This window comes from Gobio gobio, assembly GCF_949357685.1.
Source record: "Gobio gobio genome assembly, chromosome: 8".
In the NCBI taxonomy this organism is placed as follows: domain Eukaryota; kingdom Metazoa; phylum Chordata; class Actinopteri; order Cypriniformes; family Gobionidae; genus Gobio; species Gobio gobio.
The window spans coordinates 24107972-24129324 of NC_137114.1; the positions used below are offsets into that span (position 1 = coordinate 24107972).

Below are 21353 nucleotides of genomic sequence, written 5' to 3' on the forward strand. Positions count from 1 at the left end.
GTATCTGATGTACAACAAACAGAAATCTGCCCCATAGACAATAACTGCTTAAAGTAAACCGTTTCCTTCAAGTATTTTAAAATCACATAGAAATGCACTTTTTCATCAGGAAAAAAAAATTCCACCTTTTAATAGTAGAAAATATTTACAGTACAAACCTTATCAGGAACTTACTCAAAAACCTTATGAGGGCAAAAAAAAAAAAAAAAGAGCAAAATAATCGTTCATTAATCGTAATTGAGGTCAGATGTTCAATTAATCGAGGTTTTTATTTTTGGTCAAATCGTTACAGCCCTAAAGTCTAGGCTATTGAATAGTGTTAAATAAAAGCCAAATAACATTTTTGCAAACACACATTTAGTTCAGTAAACTACCCTTCAAATGTTTGGGCTGAGTATAATTTTTATGCTCTTATGCTCACAAAGGCTGCATTTATTTAATCAAAAACACAGTGAAAACAATATTGTTAAACATTACTATTTAAAATAACAGTTTTCTATGTTTTTAAAAGGTCATTTATTCGTGGGTTGAAAGCTGAATTTTCAGCATCATTACTCCAGTCTTCAGTGTCACATGATCCTTCAGAAATCATTCTGATATGATGATTTGCTGCTCAAGAGACATTTATTATTACTATCAATGTTGAAAAGATTTAAAAGAACAGCCTTTATTTAATCTAGAAATCTTTTAATACATAATAAATGTATTTATTGTCACTTTTGATCAATTTAATGTGTCCTTTCTGAATAAAAGTATGAATTTCTTAAAAAAACAAAAACAAAAAAACATTCTAAACCCAATATTTTGAATGGTAATATATGTATTATCATGATTAAGGAAATTCCTGGTGGATAAATTACATTTCTTGTTTAATTCATATAAAAATAAATGGAATTAAATTGAATTTGTTTGGTGTATAATGTAAACCATTTCTAATCAAAACCCATAAGAGGTTCTATTTAATCTGAGGAACTCTATTATATATGTTTACACAGTACCATCATTTAGAAATTGTAGCCCTAGTTTGGTGTGACTAACATGATTTGTGTCTATTTTAGATGAGTGGATCAAACTTCTCCGGGGTCCTAGAAATGGTGAAACGTTTTGAGGACATTGGCCACGCACGTTTATACCCAGTAGTTATTGTTTGGGTAAGTTTCCATACACCCCATTGATCTTAACAGCCAAGGGGCTAATCTCTTAGTGTTTGGTTTAAAGGTGCAGTGTGTAATATTTATGAGGATCTATTGACAGAAATGCAATATAATATACATAACTATGTTTTCAGTGGTGTATTAAGACCTTACATAATGTTTGTATTACCTTAGAATGAGGTATTTCTACCTACATACACCGCGGGTCCCCTTACAGTGAAGTCTCCATTTTGCGCCGCCATGTTTCTATAGTAGCCCTAAACAGACAAACTTCTCTACAGAGCGCTTGTTTAGGAGAAAGGACCACAGGTGCTTAGTAGTTTATAGTTCTCACCTTGGAGCGTTAGTCAGAACTCAGGACAGGAGTCAGGTTAAGTTCGAACACTTAACTGACATTTCTTCAGCAGCACAGACATACATTAGACCACAACGATAGATTACAGGTGCAGATTTGGATGCAGAGGACGCGGTGGGTTTACATTATACTAGACTGTATTGTATGTGTGTGTGGCTGCAAATATACAAAATAAAGGTTACATCAAACAGCATTATTGATGCAATCTTTCAGCTTAACATCATATCTAGCACAATACAACTACTTAACCAGGCGAATAATAACTTATAAGTACCAATTCCTTAAAACATTAATCTGTACAGAACAAATAATTATATATCTAAATATTACCAGAGCAACACTTATATTACTTACAAACAACGTGCATAAGAGTTATACATTGACGTTCATCCTGTGTCAACAACACGGCATGACTCATTTTGTCTCGAGTGGATTTATGATACTCGATTATTCTTAGAAATTCACATATTGATCTTAAACAAGTAAGGAATAAATGAAACTCACTTTCTTCAAATGGACGCACACAGTCAATAATACACACAGTTAATAATCAGCACAAACACTGCACCACGACTTCTGGAACGCAGCTGTTTTTTGTCATGCGCATATCTCGTGCGCAATCACTTCCGCCACTCCGCCAATGGCCACTAGATGGCCCCTTAGCGCTCCCTTTGCAACAGCGCTAGCTACTCTCTGCTCTCTCCGATATTCACTCTCTGCCCTGTGTCGGCCACTGTTGCCTCTCTATGTGCTTTCGAAAGGGAGGGGTGAGTGGTGGGCAATTGCAATTCACAACTTTAAGGCCTGTTCACACCGGGACGATTTTTGCGCGTGTTTATCGCCGACATTTAAACAACGTTAAAAATTGGCCGACCAATGAGATTAGCGCTTTTGTTCACGTGCCTGGAGCTGCTGAAGTGACAGTAAAACACGACTTGGTGGCGCTCAAGCACAAAACGGTCTTGCCGAGCACACATTTATACGACGAAGAAGTAGTAAGTAGACAAAGAAGAAGATGAGCTGCTAATGCTGCTTGCCAGTTAGCAAAAAGTGTGTGAATGGTTTTGGCCATAGACATAATATATCTATGGTTTTGGCAAGCACGTAAATACTGTCTCTTTTCTTCTTGTGTAAAATCGCTTGGGTGTGAACACTCAAGACACGTCGAAAAACGTCACGAAAGACGCTGGCGATAAGCACGCGCGATATTCATCCCGGTGTGTACAGGCCTTTACCGCTAGATGCTGCTAAAAATTACACACTGCACCTTTAAATATTTTTTTGATGTGTTCCTCTAAGTTATTTTAACCTTAAGTTAAGGTATGTGTATGTGATTAGACCAAAACATGATCTTGTCCAGTCCAAATGTTTGAGGGCAAATTAGTTTTAAAAAGTAAAATCAACAAGAAGAACATCTGAATTTTCAAGCACATTTGCTTGATGGCAGTGTTGAGAGTTGGAAAAACCCTTGATGTTTTGGTTCCTGGTTCCTGTCCAGCATTTGTACCTCAAAACATCACTCTCACCCTGATTAATTTCTTAAATGTGTTTCGAAAACACAAAATCTCTGCTCCTGCAGTTCTGACGTCTGAATCCAGGGATCCACACCCCACTGTGGGAATCCAGCCTTCCCAGAATCCATATGTGCTTGCTTTACCATTCCCTCTGTTAGATAACCTCTACTCTCCATCATGTTTTCACTTGTTGTTAGTATTTCACAGATGCTTTGTCCTTATCACCACCACAGATGTGATGATATGATAACACATGTGGCTGTGAGAGCGTGTGATTGCGAGTAAAATCAAGATTATTTCATAAAGAGAGGTTTGCTTGACTTTCTTCACGTTTACGTTACATTTGTATTCGCTTAACATGCTATTAAATTTCCTGTTTGGCTTTCACAGTTACTTTTTTGTGCTTGCAGAGACGCTTTGATTCTAATATATATATATTTTTTTTGGGAGTTTCATAACAGGGTAAACAGCATTTCCGCCATTTCTACAGGGTTATGACCTCTGTTAGAAATATGTTTTTCTTCAAGCAATTTGCTAAATGAGCACAGCCTGTTTTATTTGGTGCGTATGCATACAAGCCACATCTTCCTGAAATGGTGATGTAAGCGAACGGAAAAAGAAACTGCATTAATTTAACGGATCGGTGAATGCTGGGTCAGTTGCAATGGAAAGTTTTCGCTCAGAGCTGGTTCTTGCTGTTTCTCATGGGAGCCTAACCTGTCTAAATACACAGAGAATGCTGAGTGTTTAAAAAAAAAAAAAAGAGTACTATGGGGTACTTTTAAAATTAATGGGCATCTTCCACATATATCATAAGTGTTTTTTAAGAATAGGGATTTAAATAAGTGGCGGGTTAGTATGAGATGATTCCTATATGGAGCGTTGGCACTATAGTCAGTATAGATGATTAGAGAAGTTTTCTTTTAATATTTATTCATTCCTATAGATCACAGATTACCAAACCTTTTTGTCAGACAAACTCCTTTGGCCTAAAATATTTACCATTTTAAGTTAATATAATCAATAATTTAACATCACATTTGAGTGGTCACGTTTCTCTGATGTCAGTTAATGTTTACATGACATGCAGGTAAACATAAAATTATTATTAAAATTATTTATTTAAATTTTTATTTGATCATTTATGTAATTTTAGATTTTAAGTTCATATTTCAATAACTTCACAACACATTTGTGTTTTCCTTGATGCCAGTTAATGGTTACATGGCATGCAGGTAAACCTATACAAAATGTATATGTTTATATATACTTGTTTTAGTAAGTGTTTTAGTTTGATTCATTTTTTTATTATATACTTATTTAATTTTAGATGTAATTTTACATTTATATGATTTAATTCATTTTAGGGATGCACCGAATCCTACTCCCATCCTCAGTCCATTATCACAATAGACACATTAATGAAGTAAAAACGTCCACAGCAGTGTATTTTTTCATTTTATTTTATTTTAACTGTAAGAAAAAAGAATAGGCAACATTATAACCTATGCTGTGTAAACACCTTCCCGTAATCAACATCATTACGTCGACCAGCATAGCGCGCGTAGTGCAAGCCTAGGGTTCGGTTCGGTTCGGTTCGGTTCGGTGGAAAAAAATTCTACGGTTCGGCAGAAACCGAACCCCGTCAAAAAGCCCAATATTCAGCCGAATCCTGAATTCGGTGCATCCCAAATTAATTTATACTTTTCATAAACTCATGAACCTCCTGCCATTCCCTCACAAACCCTGAGTTTGGAAAACCCTGCCATAAATGGAGGTGTTCTTTTTTGTTCTTTTTGTTGACAGGTACAGCTGAACATGACAAAGCAGTCTGTCGAGAGCCAAAAGACAGACGAGTTAACAGCCTTCATGGGTCTGGCCTCTGAAGTCATACAGGGAAATGTTCTGCTCTATGGAATTGAGATCGATCACTCCAAGGTAATTTTCTTAAGGAGATATCATTATATCTTTTAAAGAGATAGCTCACCCAAAATGTGAAATTATTGCTCTGTTTACAAGCTTTATCTAAGCCTGATCTGCTAGGGTTAAAAGGTCTAGGAGTATCCAAGAGGAACCTTGTTTCATTGCTTTGTCAGGAGGTCTAAAACGTATCCTATTGAGAATGAATTAAAAGTCATCACTGTATATTAGTCATTGTGAGTCCGGAGAAAGAATCTTGCACAGATGTGTCTTACTAGACTCTTTGTAGTGTCAGAACAACTCTGTGTCATGGAGAGCGATGTGTGAATTTGCCCTGTCTGTCTGCGGCCCCCATTAAAAACGCTCAGACAGCGGAGGGAGTTCCTGTAATGTGTGTTCGTCGTGATAAAATGCTTATTTTTGTGAGATAGTGGAAGTGCAGATAAAGACCATGCACAAATCACGTTCATAGGTCCCGTAATAATGAGGATAATTCCTCCCAGATGTGCTTATTCATGCTTCACAAAATAGCTGCCAAGACTCGCTTTGTGAGTTCTGACCCATTCAACTACCTTCATACATGATATAAGGTTTTTTCAATTAGAGGTCGTGCCTCTTAATTCTGTATTTTATCCAGATCGTTTTTGAGATGCAGTGCATGTCGGTGAAACCGTCAGACGTTTTCTGCTGCTAGTCACGCCTGAGGGTTTTTGGATGAGCCAACGGTTAAATATATAGACTTTCCATTGCCTAATACTGCACTGAACTTATTCCACTGGCATCATTCATACAGTCAAAATTAAGTTTTGATGATCACCATTGGGAAACTATAAAGGGGTCATATCATAAGCAATTGAATTTGCCTTGATCTTTTAAGATGAAATAGCTTGATGCTTAATGAAAACATACTTACTGTAATACTGATTTATGCAAAAACTGGTCATAAATCTGATCGGAAATTTAACTAAGGCACAACAATAGAGAAATGCAGTCTGCTTAACTCTTTCCCCGCCAGTGTTAATTTCGTTGACGAATAATTTTCGTCAGCGACCTTTTTTCTCTTACGAAAACGAGACAATAACTAAATAAAATCTAGTGTTGGAGGACAAAAACTATGACGAAAATCAACTGTCATTTTCGTCAAATAAAAACGAGACGAAAATGTTAGGGAGGGACGATTAGGGAAGAGATCCAGTCAGAACTGGTATCCTGTGTAACAGATGCGCACATTTGATTTGAGCGTGCTGATCTAACCGCTGGAGAACACGGCACTGTTGCACTTCTACAGGCTCACGCATCCCCAATACAGCGCTCCAGAGCGGCTCACAATCAATGAACATTAGCGCACATTTACGCCAGGCAATTGTTTATGAACTAATGCTGATGAATAATGACAATGTTTACTTTACGATGTTTATATAGTAATATGTCTTAGACGGTTGTAACAATGCATATTTTATCTCATCTGAACTTGAATGAGCAGCTGCAACTGCAACAGAGGTGTATTTCAAGCTTGTTTATAATTAAAAGTCACACATCATATATTCGTTTTTGGTTACACAATAAACTGTATTTAATTTAATTTATAGTCAGGAGGAAAGACCAGTATTTGACACATATTCAATAAAGTATCAGGGTCATAATAGTTAACTAAGACCATTTAAAAAATCTTCATTACTTGAAATTAAATAAATGTTAACTGAAATAAAAAATAAATAAATAAACAAACTTATTTGAAGCTTTAGCTTAACCTGATATGGCCTACTGACTACAACAGAAATACAAAGTTATAAAAACTAAATAGCTGTTTTTAAAAAACAGACAAAAAAAGGGAGTTGAGCTCTGTTTCGTGTAGTTTTAATGTAAAAAACAAAATTATGTCAAAATCTCAGTTCAAGTGACAGTCGGTTATGTAATGCTTAAAGTATTACAATTTAACTAAACTCATTAGATTTTAGTCGACTAAATCTACTGTAGATTTAGTCGACTAAAACTAAAAACAATTCAGGTGACTAAAATATGACTAAAACTAAATGGCATTTTAGTCAAAAGACTATGACTAAAACTAAATCAAAATTTGCTGTCAAAATTAACACTGTTCCCCGCCAAACAGGGAATTTTCCATTATTTGTGAGAAAACGCTTCACTGCCAAACACAGAATTTTCCGGGTTTTCACTGTTATATGCTAGGGGGCGCTATTATGCATCTTCTGAATGAGTACAGAATCTCCTGATTAAAACACAGGTGAAGAAGACGCAAAACAACAAGCGATCATGGAAGCAAATGATGACTGTATTGGTTAAAGTAAAAATGAATGCAAAATATTGTATAAAAAAATTTACTTGCTTGTTGTTTATTTTGTCTGCACTAAAGAAGATCTTTAATGTTAGTTTAAGATGCCATTTTAAGGGATTTTGTCTGTGTAGTCTTTCAGGATTGTTTGATTGGAATATTTGGGTTTGTTTTTCCTTGCCAGATGTTTGTACATGTGGAGCACTTAACTTGTGTGGAGGATTTATTGTTTTGAGAACATTGGCGTTTGATAAGGATCAGTAAACATGTTCTCATAAATACACATTCAATCTTCATTAAAAACATTTTGTCTTTTTTGATTTTTCCTACTTGTTTAACACGCCTTTGTTGTGTCCAGTTTGGTCAGTGATAGATTACTTTTAGGACAGGATTTGATTTCAGTCTTTCAACACTTTTCAGTGACACAAAGACAGAAACCTCCATGTTATGGACCTCCAAGTTGCTTAACTATTTCTCACTAATCACCCTCCACATAGACAGCGAAGAGACGTTTGCGTGATTCTTTGTATGTAAACAATGACAGGTCTCATTAAACAAATAATTTCTTTCAGTCTTTCCACAGTATGTTTGTAATATGCAAAGTTTTCCTTATTAATTCCAGGCTGAGGGAAGCATGCTTTGTAAGAGAGCAAGCTTTGTAAGAGAGGAGTAAACGTGGATGGATGGATGGATGGATAGAGAGCTGAAAAGAGACAGATGGAGAGAGTATGAATGGATGGAGAGAGAGCTGGAAAGAGACAGATGGAAAGAGGGATAGATAGATGGATGGATAGAGAGAGAGAACTGGAAAGAGAGACAGAAGGAGAGAAAGATGGATGAGTGGATGGATAGAGAGACTGATGGCTAGAGAGATGAATGGATAGAGATAGATATATGGATGGATGGATGATAGAGAGACAATGGATGGATGGATGATAGATGGATTGAGAGATTGATGGGTAGAGAGACAGATGGATGGAGAGATAGATAGATGGATATGGATGAATAGATATGGATGGATGGATGGATGATAGATGGATAGAGAGATACAATAGATGGAGAGATGGATGGATATAGAGATGGATGGATGGATGGAGAGATAGATGGAAAGAGATGGATGGAGAGATGGATAGAAATAGAGATGGATGGAGAGATAGATGGAAAGAGATGGATGGAGAGATGGATATAAATAGATGGAGAGATAGATAGATGGATATGGATGGATGGATGATAGATGGATAGAGAGCTACAATAGATGGAGAGATGGATGGATAGAGAGACGGATGGATGGATGGAGAGATGGATAGAGATACAATAGATGGATGGATGGATAGAGAGACGGATATAGATAGATAGATAGATAGATAGATAGATAGATAGATAGATAGATAGATAGATAGATAGATAGATAGATAGATAGATAGATAGATAGATAGATAGATAGATAGATAGATAGAGAGAGAGACGGATGGAGATAGATAGGTGGATGGATGGATGGATGGATGGATGGATGGAGAGACGGATATAGATGGATAGATGGATGGATAGAGAGACGGATGTTGATGGATGGATGGATGGATGGATGGATAGAGAGACTGATATAGATAGGTAGATAGGTGGATGGATGGATGGATGGATGGATGGATGGATAGAGAAACGGATATAGATAGATAGATAGATAGATAGATAGATAGATAGATAGATAGATAGATAGATAGATAGATAGATAGATAGATAGATAGATAGATAGATAGATAGAGAGAGAGACGGATGGATGGAGATAGATAGGTGGATGGATGGATGGATGGATGGATGGATGGAGAGACGGATATAGATGGATAGATGGATGGATAGAGAGACGGATGTTGATGGATGGATGGATGGATGGATGGATAGAGAGACTGATATAGATAGGTAGATAGGTGGATGGATGGATGGATGGATGGATGGATGGATGGATAGAGAAACGGATATAGATAGATAGATAGATAGATAGATAGATAGATAGATAGATAGATAGATAGATAGATAGATAGATAGATAGATAGATAGATAGATAGATAGATAGATAGATAGATAGATAGATAGATAGATAGATAGATAGATAGATAGATAGATAGATAGATAGATAGATAGATGGGTGGGTATAGAGAGACGGATGGATATAGAGACGGATGTAGATAGATAGATAGATAGAATTCTGATACATTTTTTCCAGCTACTTTGATAAATAGCAAGTTCAAAAGAACAGTATTTCTTTGAAATAAAATCTTTTGTAACATTATGAATGTCTTTATTAATTTAATGCATCATTGCTGAATAAAATAAATGTCTTTCTTTCAAAAAATGACCAGATAGATGTGTATATATAGTCTTTATAACAATTCTTTAACATGTGCCTTGGTGTCAGTAAGGTGATCTGACGGTGTGATAAAGGTCATTTCCAGCCCTATCAGTGCCTGGCCAATGAGTGACAGGAAGTGTCACAGGATCTCCTTCACACACGGGGCCCAGTGGCCTGTCATGCGCTGAAAAGGCTTGTCACAATGATATATGGCCGCTCTAATCCCTCCTGTGAGAGCCCAGCAGTTTACCCACCCCTCACTTCCTTCTGCTCAAAGCATCCAGCTGAGGATTCTAAACCTGAGAGGAGATTAGCTGCTCCTTAGAAAAGAGAAAGAAAGAGACTCTCTTACCTGCCCATATCCACCCATTTTTGAAACTGGATTCCTGATTTAGCCCAAATTTGGACCATCTTGAGTTTTACAATACAGCCTTACAGGCGCTGACGCCTTTAGATGCTGGTTTTAGCTAAATATCGGTCACATTTTCTGAAGATTAATGATGTTTTTGGGGATGTGCAGGTTTCTATAGGAGTCAGTACACTACTGTGATGAATGCAAGACCACAAAAAGGTATCGGATCCTTTAATCGCTCTAAAATCACCCCTGCTAAAATTATGTCAGGGTGGAGTATACCTCAATGTCTCTTTTTATACTCGTCTGCTTTTGACAGCGTAAATGTATTTGGCCATACCCTTCGCTTAGTGTCGGATTTGCGTTCCAGTAGTCATTTCTCATTCTCAAAATATTCCCCTTCTCTCCATGTCTAATTGTTTTTACGTTTTCCTCATCATTATGGCTGGCACAAATGCACTGCGGGAGGAAAAGTAAAAAAAAGTCTGTGTTTTTTCTAGTCTGGGCTTGAAAGATCCCTGCTGACAACTCCAAGCCAGAGCGCTTCTCCTTTGATATTGTACCGCAGTGTTAAACTGAAAGATCTGTACCATGGCAGTGTGTGTTGGTTATATTCTTTATTTAACACTAATGATACACCAAACGTTCTTGGTCAAAACCCCCCCAAGAAACAACAACCGAATGCAGAAAATCTGCCTTTTTTTTGCTTAGAATACCTACACTGTAAACCCAGATTTGGGTTTATGTACTCATACATTTTGTTAATTCATATGTTTAACTTAAAATGAGCATGTCATTTCAACTTAAATATTTTAGTAGTGGAAAGTTGCCTAACTTGCTAATTGGTAACACAATGCTTTGATTGCTTGCCCAATTTCTGAATGAGTGCGACAGTATAGAACATTTAAAGGGGCCATGACATGAGAACTCAACATTTATTTTATCTTTTGGCATATAAGAAGTCTTTGTCTAATGAATACATCCCGCAAGTTCTATAACTTAAAACGTCCTCATCATCAATAAAGAAGCATTTATATGTTCCTGGCTGTGGAAAAACATAATCTTTGCATAAACTGCCGAATAATCCCAATGTCAGAGAAAAATGGACTCAGTTTATTTTTAACAAACGTCCTAGTCACGTCAGTGCTGACTTCAGGGCTCCAGACTAACTTTTTTCACTAGGAGCACAGTGGCCCCCAACTGAAAATTTTAGGGGCACAACCAGAAATTTTAGGGGCGCACACCGTAAATCAACATGCTAACCAAATCTACTAATTTCCACTGTATTACTAATAGACTAATAGACTAACAGACGATCGGTATCGTTAAGGTTTTAATGGTATTACTACTCTTACCGATACTGCTTATCGATCCGGTACTTTAACAGTATTCTTACCGGTTCTTTTTATTATACTTTATATATTTTTTTTTATATATATATATAAAAAAATACATAATTAAGAACATAATTAACATGGCTTTATAATCTGAAAAGTAAAATATCTATAGCAAAAGAAACCGCAAAGTTTGAACAAAAATATAAAACATCTATTTGTAAATGGACCAGTGTGCAGGCATTCGGAAGGTCTGCGAACATTAATATTACAGTAAAGAACAAATCTACAAAGAAATCTAATAAAGTAATGAAATGTAAAATAACACTGCATAGTTTTCACTGTATAAATTGATAGATTAATGCTTATAAAACCTAAAGTTATTAATTCAAGAGATGTGAATATTTTCTATTTGCCTTTTGTTTGATTCGAATGAATGGCTCAATCGTCAGCAGGTTTATTAGACGCTGCCCCTTTAAGACCGACTGCAGAGCTAATAACATCATATTCTCCTATTTCTCCAAACTATTTATGCCCATTTAAGATCTAAACGGTTAAAGTAACCACTCTCCAATCCGGTCATTTTGACACAGGCTATTTGTTGTTTATTTGATGGTTTAGACGCGAACAAGAAACCCAAAAAATAAAAGTGCAATTTTGTCGGTCCATTTCGCAACACACACATAAGCCGCCTTGAAGTTGGAAACAGCGTCTCTTGCGCGGATTATTGTGCATTTAATAGCTCTTTATTATCAAACACATCCCGCAGTTTAGCAACAGTAGAGACTGCAGTTTACAACAATCACTGATTCTGACCTTAAGTTTAGGTTTAGGGAGAAATGACAGCTCAGCTGTGAAGGGAAGGATGAGCTCGACGAACACGGCTATAGGAATAGTTTTACCTCATACCATCTTTTTATAATTCTTGGAAGCCAAAATCGAAAATAAAATTATATTAATATCACAGCACATCCCTAAAGTTTATCAGACTAAACTTTAGTTTAGTTCTCTTGGCCATCGTCACTCATTAAAGCTGACTGTGGTGTTGTGTTCGCTGTAGCTCCACGTGAGAGAGCTCGCTCGCTTTCTCTCTCTCTTCTGGATTGCGAATGGCAAAAATGCATCACGGACAAATGGTTTAATATTCTCTCATATAGAAACGGCTGGCAAAGATAGAATTTGCCAGACATAACGTCTATCAATTATAATTAGTAAGTGTATTTTCTGAATTTCTCCAGTACCAACAGTAGGCAAATTTACTGGTCGCACATGTGCGACTGGATGCAAAATTCAGTCGCACACTCTCAAATTTTAGTCGCAAAATGCGACCATTTAGTCGCACACTGGAGCCCTGGACTTGCGTGTTTGTACCATACATTTTACCAGCGACTGTTTTGAGAACAAGTCGCAATACGATAATGCCTTTGCCCAAAAACTTTTTCTCAAAATCAGGCTGTGCCAACTGTTCTGGAACCAGCAAGGCCCCCTCTAACTATAAGTAACATATTTCATTTTTAAACCGTTAATGAGTTCAATTCGTAGTGAATAATCCTTGTATTTTAACGTCAAAGAACGGCCTCTTTATAATGGCAGAAGCTGTCGATGTACTTGCCAAAACGTTCTTTATAGTGACGCTCTTACACTACACAATGAATCTTAAATCTCTTACTGTATTTACATTGTGTTTGCATTGTTAGTTATGGTGAAAGCATTTTGTGAGAGTGCAGAGATCACTGCGTTCACATGATCATCTGCTCATCACTGCAACCTTCCATGCGATGGGAATTTATCTAAATATAATACAATAATCAACACTTTTCACGATTCGTTAATTTCGATAGCTGTAATAGTAAAAGTATTCGAGAGGGTTCCACATGTAATATTTCATATGCAAAGATGCCAGCCAATCACAGCAGTAAGTGTCTACACTAAAGTCTCACAGCAGACACACCCCTTCTAACAGAGCGTTCAAATCAGAGGGCTAAAATCAGGGTAGGAAATAGCCATTTATTTCTAAATTATGACCAGTCATAAGTCGCACGGGTATATTTGTGGCAATAGCCAACAATACTTTGTATGGGTGAAAATTATCAATTTTTCTTTTATGCCAAAAATCATTAGGATATTAAGTAAAGATTATGTTCCATGAAGATATTTTGTAAATTTCCTATCATAAATATATAAAAAATATATTATTAGTAGTAATATGCGTTGCTAAGGACTTCATTTTGGACTTCATTTTAAAGCCGATTTACACAATATTTCGATTTCTCAGATTCCCCTCAGATTCCAGATTTTCAAATAGTTGTATCAGATATATCAAATATTGTCCTGTCCTAACAAACCATACATCAATGGAAAGCTTATTTATTCTGCTTTCATGTGATGTATAAATCTATATATATATTTTTTTAATTGACCCTTATGACTGGTTTTGTGGTCCAGGGTCACAGATCATGCTCCATTCGTCACCATGATGGTAACCCCCAAAAACACCACATAACAGAAACTCTTCTAAATTAGCATAGCAAAACATTAAACATTACTAAATATTCCATTTAACATTAAAGGATTAGTTCACTTTTAAATAAACTTTTGCTGATAATTTACTCACCCCCATGTCATCCAAGATGTCCATGTCTTTCTTTCTTCAGTCGAAAAGAAATTAAGGTTTTTGATGAAAACATTCCAGGATTTTTCTCCATATAATGGACAATGGGCTCCAAACGGTTCGAGGTCCAAATGACAGTTTCAGTGCAGCTTCAAAGGGCTTTAAACGACACCAGACGATGAATAAGGGTCTTATCTAGAGAAAGGACCAGTTTCTGCGAGAAACCGAGCAGTATTTATGCTATTATTTTACCTCTTATCAGACGAACGTGATCATCTCTGAGCTCCGCCATAACTTCCGCTAAGTGAGTTTAAAATACGAGCCTGGTCATAGATGTATACGTAGATACCTCATTAGCGCCAGCACGGATCAGTAGAATGAGGCATCTACGATCGATATATCTATGACCACGCTCGTATTTTGACCTCACTTAGCGGAAGTTATGGCGGAGCTCAGAGATGATCACGTTCGTCTAATAAGAGGTAAAATAATAGCATAAATACTGCTCAGTTTCTCGCAGAAACTGATCCTTTCGCTAGATAAGACCCTTATTTATCGTCTGGTATCGTTTAAAGCCCTTGAACCATTAGGAGCCCATTGAAGTCCATTATATGGAGAAAAATCCTGGAATGTTTTCATCAAAAACCTTCATTTCTTTTCGACTGAAGAAAGAAAGACATGGACATCTTGGATGACATGGGGGTGAGTAAATTATCAGCAAAAGTTTATTTAAAAGTGAACTAATCCTTTAATCTTGCACAAAAAAAAAACATAAAACACTTAATCCATCATTTACCCTTTTGAGTGTCATGGCAAAGCATGCTGGGAAATAGAAATCCCAGCCCAGTTTCAGTTATATTTAAATTTGTCTAAATTAAAAGTTCATAAACCTCAAAACAATTAAACAATTCTGATTACTGAAAATGTGTACATTTTGTGACCTTGAAAGAAAAAGAAAGTTCTAAATACTCAGAAGTTCATTTGATTGAACTAATTTGTTTAATTGAAAATTAAAAAAATTACCCTACTCAAACCAATTAATTATTTTGAGCATTAGGGTTTACAATGTATCAGTCCTTTTAATGTTAATACATTTTTTATTATATTATAAATAATTACACTAGCGTCCTTCAATTAGTGTAACCAAACCCCCCAAAAAATTTGAATAAACTGTTTTGTGCAGTTTAATTGTGCATGTGTCAGTAGCTACTTTCCATTCAAAGTTGCAAATTTATCTTGTGCGCAAAATTGGAATATTCTATTAAAAAAATGTGTGAATAAAGCACAGTTTACTTCCCATGTGTTCAAGAGAACAAAATGGTCACTTCCTGGATAACTGGCACAACATATTTGTAAAAAAACTGGAAGTTGCTGCAATTGGGGAAGCAACTGTGGCTCTTTTTCCTACATCATAAATGACTTGTGCCTTAGATCATGCAGACAAAACACAATAAACACTGTCATGTTATCTCGGATGCAGATGCCTGGTGTTTGGGAATGCAATCGTGTGAGGCAGCTCTAGGAGGAAATTATACCCAAACATTTTGATGACAGACTTTGGCTCAGGCATTTCAGAATGACCAAAACAACATTTGAGATGCTATGCAATTAAATTAGTCCGCTGGTTAGTCCAGTTATCCAATCACATCCTCTGTTGAGGCAAAGTCATGTGAGTTTGTTGCGCATTGAGGGATAAAATCCATTTAGTGCATAGTTTTTTATGCACATTTTTAGAACTAATGCACAACTTGGTGTTTCCATCCAGCGTTTGGATCATGCAAGAGCTTGCATTTTTCACACATATTGTTGTGATGTGCAAAACAGAGCACAGTGGCACCAAAATAACAAATTTTTGGGTCACACAAGCACGTCTGTACTCATATTGTTGTACAAACGTTTTTTAGTTTCTGTGTCTGTTAAGGTTTCCTGTTCATAATTTCTGACCTAGTTTCTCTTGGATTTCGTATATTTTTTTAGTAGTTTACTGTGACCAAATTTTCTGTGCATCATTATGTAATGCCTTGAGTGCTCCAGATGCATTCTGGCGAGTGTGATCGTACACTGCAACCCACTGAATCTGTTTATTTATTGTTGATTTGGCAGATTACATGAGCCATTGATACGTTCTGCCCTGCTCAAGATTATGCGTACGCATGCAAGCTCTCATAGTGAGACAACATTCCAACTAAAAACATTCACAAACAAATTAGATCAGAAATTAGAGGCTGATGCTTACACCAGGGGCGACCAAATGGGTTTGTAAACATTCAATCAGTAAAAGACCATGGTGGCGTGTTCTGCCCCATGCAGCCTGTCCACGGAAGAACTCTTGTTTTAGATTCGAGGCGACCACCCACCGTCAGGTATTGAATGTCCACTGCGTAGTAATCTTGTTTTGAGCTTGGAGTTTTTCAGGATTTAGCATGAGCTTTGCTGGGTAGAGTCGTTTGAAGTGGTTCACCTCTGACTTGAATCTTTGTAAAAGTCCTTGTTCCTTTCTTGGTGGTAAGTCAGGTCATGCCGTTGATGAACGCTAACTGTTGAACGAGCTATATCCTGCACTGGAAACCGCGCCTTATATATTAAATATACAGAGTCCAGACGTTTTAGACCGCAAAGATTATGTGAGATTTGAAGTCTAATTTAAACCTGGAATTCAAATCATACCAGGTAACTTGTGAAGGTTGTGTGAAAGGATGTCATTAAAGTAAAACCTAATGTTTCTGTTGCATGTGTCACTCAAAAAAAAAAAATACTACCCATATACTAATAAAAAATAACACACGTCGTGCCCTTTTCCCAGCATGGATTAATCCTAAATGACCAGATAATGCATTTCAGAATTTCATGGGGTTTTTGAATACAGATGGTGGAAGCAAAATGGATATAAAAATAATGCTTACTGTGCAATACCCAACTTTAAATGTTTAACATTTTTACATATTGTAGTAACGTTTGTTCGTGTGGGAAGAAGGAGGCGGGAACCGGCGAACAATAAACAACTAACTTTAATCAAAACAGTACAAACAAAATGAAAGTAAAAGCGGCAGCCCCTCACGGACGACTGCCGCGCACATACATAAACTAAACGTAAACAAAATACAAATCATAGTCCAGGCCTGGGGCCCGTTCTTCGTACCTCGCTTATTACATCTAAGATGATTTGACAGATCCCAGATCTTTTAATCGTGATAACGGATCTCTGGCTAATTTGGTTCTTCAAACGAATTTGCGGATTGGATTAAAATATCTGGATTAAATGATCTAAGATTACTGAGCGTTCTTTTTTTCCCTGAAGAGGGCAGATGCATCGATACTCGAAACCACGATCAGCATTGCAGCGATTGGCTGGCGTCAAGACAGCAACATAATGACATCATATAATTAAAAAGCACAAATTACACACAAAACCCCCACGAATTTCTGAACCTTTATAAGGAAACAGCCAAACGACCAAACCAACATAAAAGTTATAATAGATAAATGATAAATGTTTTTTTTTTTTTTTTTAACATGATTACCAATTATTTATATTCACGATTTTATACAGTATTTGTACACCCTTTACATTTTTATTTCAATGTTGTAATTTAATTTTTAATTTAATTTGAAGCAGATTTGTAACGTGACAGTATTTAAATTTCTTATGGGTCAAGATCAAATTATCCTCTCTTGCGCTGCATCAAGCCACTCCCATAATATCCGTGATCACTTAATGCACGGCTCAGATTAACTGTACAACATGTGTGTAAACCAATAAAAACAAAATTATATAAAGTAATTATTCCATCACAAATAAATCTCTCAATCAAGTGGCTGTGTCTATAGTATTATACACAACATTATACATTCTCATATACATATACAATATAAAATTTTTATATTATTATTTAAAATTATTATTATTGCCCCTGGTTCAGTAATGCACTCTTGTAATAAAGTAGCAGTGGCTGGGACAGATTTTAAGTATCACCTCAAGATGCAATCTAATCCTGTTTACATGAAATAAGCCTGCTCGCGAGCAGGTTTAAGCTTACGGACCTGTTACTATGACAGCAAGTCCAGGATGAGCTTCGAAGAACCAAACAATCCAAGATCATGCCAAATCGTCAACAATCAAATCCAGCTAACTGAGTTAGCGAGGTACGAAGAACGGGCCCCTGGTCCTCTCTCGTCCTTCACTGTCGTCGCTCCTCCTTTATACTCCCGTCACTCCTCCGTGAGACACGAGGCCGACGGCACGCAGCTGGCGATCATCATCCCTCGTCCCGTTCTCACGGTCCCTCAGCATCGCTGCTCGCCACACATATTTTCTCATCTTAATGTTTGTTGCACTTTTCACTTCAAATTTAAAAATAAATAAATAAATAAAAAACATAAAATACATAAAACATTTTTTTTACTTGAAAAGTGCATGTATGTGTGTGTGTGTGTGTGTGTGTGTGTGTGTGTGTGTGTGTGTGTGTATGTGTGTTTGTATGTATGTGTGTATATATATATACATTATTTTTTAAAACTTTTTTTTTATAACTTTTATGCTCACCAAGCCTGAAATTATTTAATAAAAATACAATTTACTATTTAAAATAAATGTTTTCTGTTTTAATATATTTTGAAATGTAATTTAATTTAAACTATTTCTTGTTGCTTACCCTCCAAACACACACACACACAATCCTTAAGATGAGAAAATAGGTTAAATACAAAACGGATGCTTAAAATTCTTGAACTTTTTTCAAGCCCCATTCAATTCTGTGTCTGAAATGCTTTATCTGGCTATTTTATCTGGAGTAATCCATGCTGGGAAAAGGCACAACATGTGTTATTCTTTTATTAGTATGTGGGCAGAGGGGTATTTATGTTGTATCTGTATAAACAGTCCAGGACACCTCCTGCAGGGTGGATTATTTTCCTCTATGAAATTCCTCCAATTTCACACTCTCACACTCTCACCTTTGCTCATCTGCAAATGACGACTGTTTAGTCTATGGTAATTCTTGTTTGGACAGCTCGGTAACAAATGCAGACAGTCTTTTGTTTGAGGGAGAGGTGAAATATTTACACGATAAGGCTTGTTCCTAATGCATCAAGACGAGGTGCGGGCACTTGGCGATGGGTGAGCGTAGAGACGGAAAATAAGGATGTAGAATCTGAAATGCAGTTTTGTCGCTGAAGGAAATAACATACATGACCCAGGTTGATCTCTCGCTAGACCTTTCTGTGCATGTCACAAGTGTAATGAGGGGAACTCGAGAGGTTTTGTTGTTAACAACGGATGTTTGGTTTCTGCATGTGGGCCTTGGTGTATCATGACATATTTCACCATTTTCAACAGATCTGTCAGTGTAAGAAAGCATTGTGGTCTATCATTGTTTAGGAACATATCTGTCGCCAGGTCAAGTACAAACACAGAAATCACTCCCTCCGACTTGTTGAAATAGAGCAGTATTCACAGGTATGGAAACAAAAGCTTCCTGTATTTTCTTCGCCCCTTTCCTGTGAATGTGGTAGGTTACGCCCGAGGCTCTTGTAGGGAAAAAAAAGGGAAGAGAGAGATCCAGAAACAGTTCACTGAGGAAAACCTATTTAAGACACGAGAAGCTATAGATGCCATTCTCATCGTAACCGCACGACGGAAACCTTCATTATGACTTTGATTTTCTTTCAGTGTACCTTGACTTGTTTATCTGAGCAGTTCCTGAATCAATATTGGGTAATGCAGTGCTTCACTTTAACAGAAGAGATAATGACGCTCAGATCCTTTTCATAAGAGGTGAGACTGAATGAGAACTACGGGGTCGCGTTGAGGACACATTTTGTCGCCCAATCCCACAAATCTGTCTTTTTTAAAGCATTTGTGCCAGTGGTATGTTTTGAAAAATCAGTGGGGCGAATCATCTTTCTTAAACTGGTAATGGAAGAGATTAACTACTGTCAAGTGTTCCTAAAACTATAAGGCAATGTACGATTTTCAATCAAAACCTTTTCGACTTTCATTATTAAACTGACATTTCCTGCACATTAAGCTAATTGTATAGAGTTAGTCAATCGCTGGCTTTCTTCTGATGATGTTAGATGGCACTTTCCATGAATATGGTGCACTGCCTTTGGTTCGTCAACATGATCTGAACGGTTTTCACAGACCATTTGTTGAAAGAAAGCTCTGCTTTGTGCCTTGTTCATGGAAAGTACCAGAATTTAAGATGTATTATGTCACTAGAATAATCTAAAACAGAATTGATCCATCTATTGATTCATACATTAGCATGGTTGCTGCTGCTGGCCTATTCAAAAACCAGCCTACCCAGTTCAATTAAAACCTCACAGAGTCCCTCTTGACCTGCGGTTATTCGCTAAGCAGGTCTACTATTAAAAAATGTCCCTTCGGATACAGTTACAGTTGAGGACGGTGAACCACAGAGTTCAGCTCCATATCACATCTCTGAAGTTGACAGTAACTTGGGCTCGATGTCTCTGTCAAGCTCTTTGCCTTTGGCTACTGCCATATGATTGGCAGTCCGGGGGGACATTCAGGAACTGGTGCTATTATAATTTCCCAAAAGGAATGTACGGTCAGAGTAAGAAATGTAATACCATGTTTTCAGAGGGACCCTGCATGGGTTCTGGTGGCAGAATAAGACGTGTATTTTAATGTGTAGGGTTTAATTTGGCTGTTTCCCATTTAATTAGCGTCCCAAGTCCCACATTCACCAATTAGTCAAAAGCTTTCACTTTCTGCTACCCCCTTGTGGTGGACTTCCACATGAACACACTTCTCTTAATTTCAAAAAGCGATTTACTGCCTAAAAAATGTCCTTGAACTTTGGCTAAAAGTGTCGCTAGTAAAACTCTAGTACTTGTCGTATTGATCTGGCTTCAGCACTGTGACCAAGTATTCTTTCCAGTTCAGCTGGCATTAAAGAGTTTTGAAACCTTCACAAAGGTCATTATAGAGAGACGCTGGCAGGCCTGTAGTGGAATAAGACTCACTTGCTGCCTGGAAAGAAAAGACTGAAGGGTGCAAATTGTCATTGTTAAATTCCTAATTGCTGAGGCCCCGTCTTCAAAGGGCCCGTCTGTGTGAGGTGGGTCATTACGTGCTGCTGGTAAGGCCGTCTGCGTCTGCTGTATTTTCAAGGACAGTTAGTGAACGACTCATTGTGTGGTCCGCTGCTGTGCAAGCTGTCATTTTAGGACTTTACGAGTCAGTTTTCTTTTGAATTGAGAAAAAGGTGTAAGAAATTTGGTTTTGTATATTTGTAGGAATGTGTAAAATATATTGGCACTGTTTTTAAATGCATTTTGTTCTTTTATATAGGCCTTTTCCATGTAATATAGAGCAAATGATTTCGCAAACATCCCAAGGTGTATTAAAGGACGTCCAAAAGCTTCAGTCAAGTGCCTTTCTCGAGGGAACCCAAGGCCAAGTAGAGAGAATTTCATTAGTTCTGCCAATTTCAGCTTTAAATGAGTTTG

The 21353-nt window shown here is 37.0% G+C and overlaps 1 protein-coding gene across 1 annotated transcript in view; it reads left to right on the top strand.

The window, feature by feature from the left end:
• The window catches only part of crppa (CDP-L-ribitol pyrophosphorylase A), a 47771-nt gene that overhangs the window by 18576 nt on the left and 7842 nt on the right, over nt 1-21353 (top strand). Inside the window, exons 8-9 of the mRNA XM_079823715.1 lie at nt 1059-1151; nt 4830-4961. Coding sequence (XP_079679841.1) covers nt 1059-1151; nt 4830-4961 — 225 coding nt within the window. The remainder of the gene's footprint in view (nt 1-1058; nt 1152-4829; nt 4962-21353) is intronic.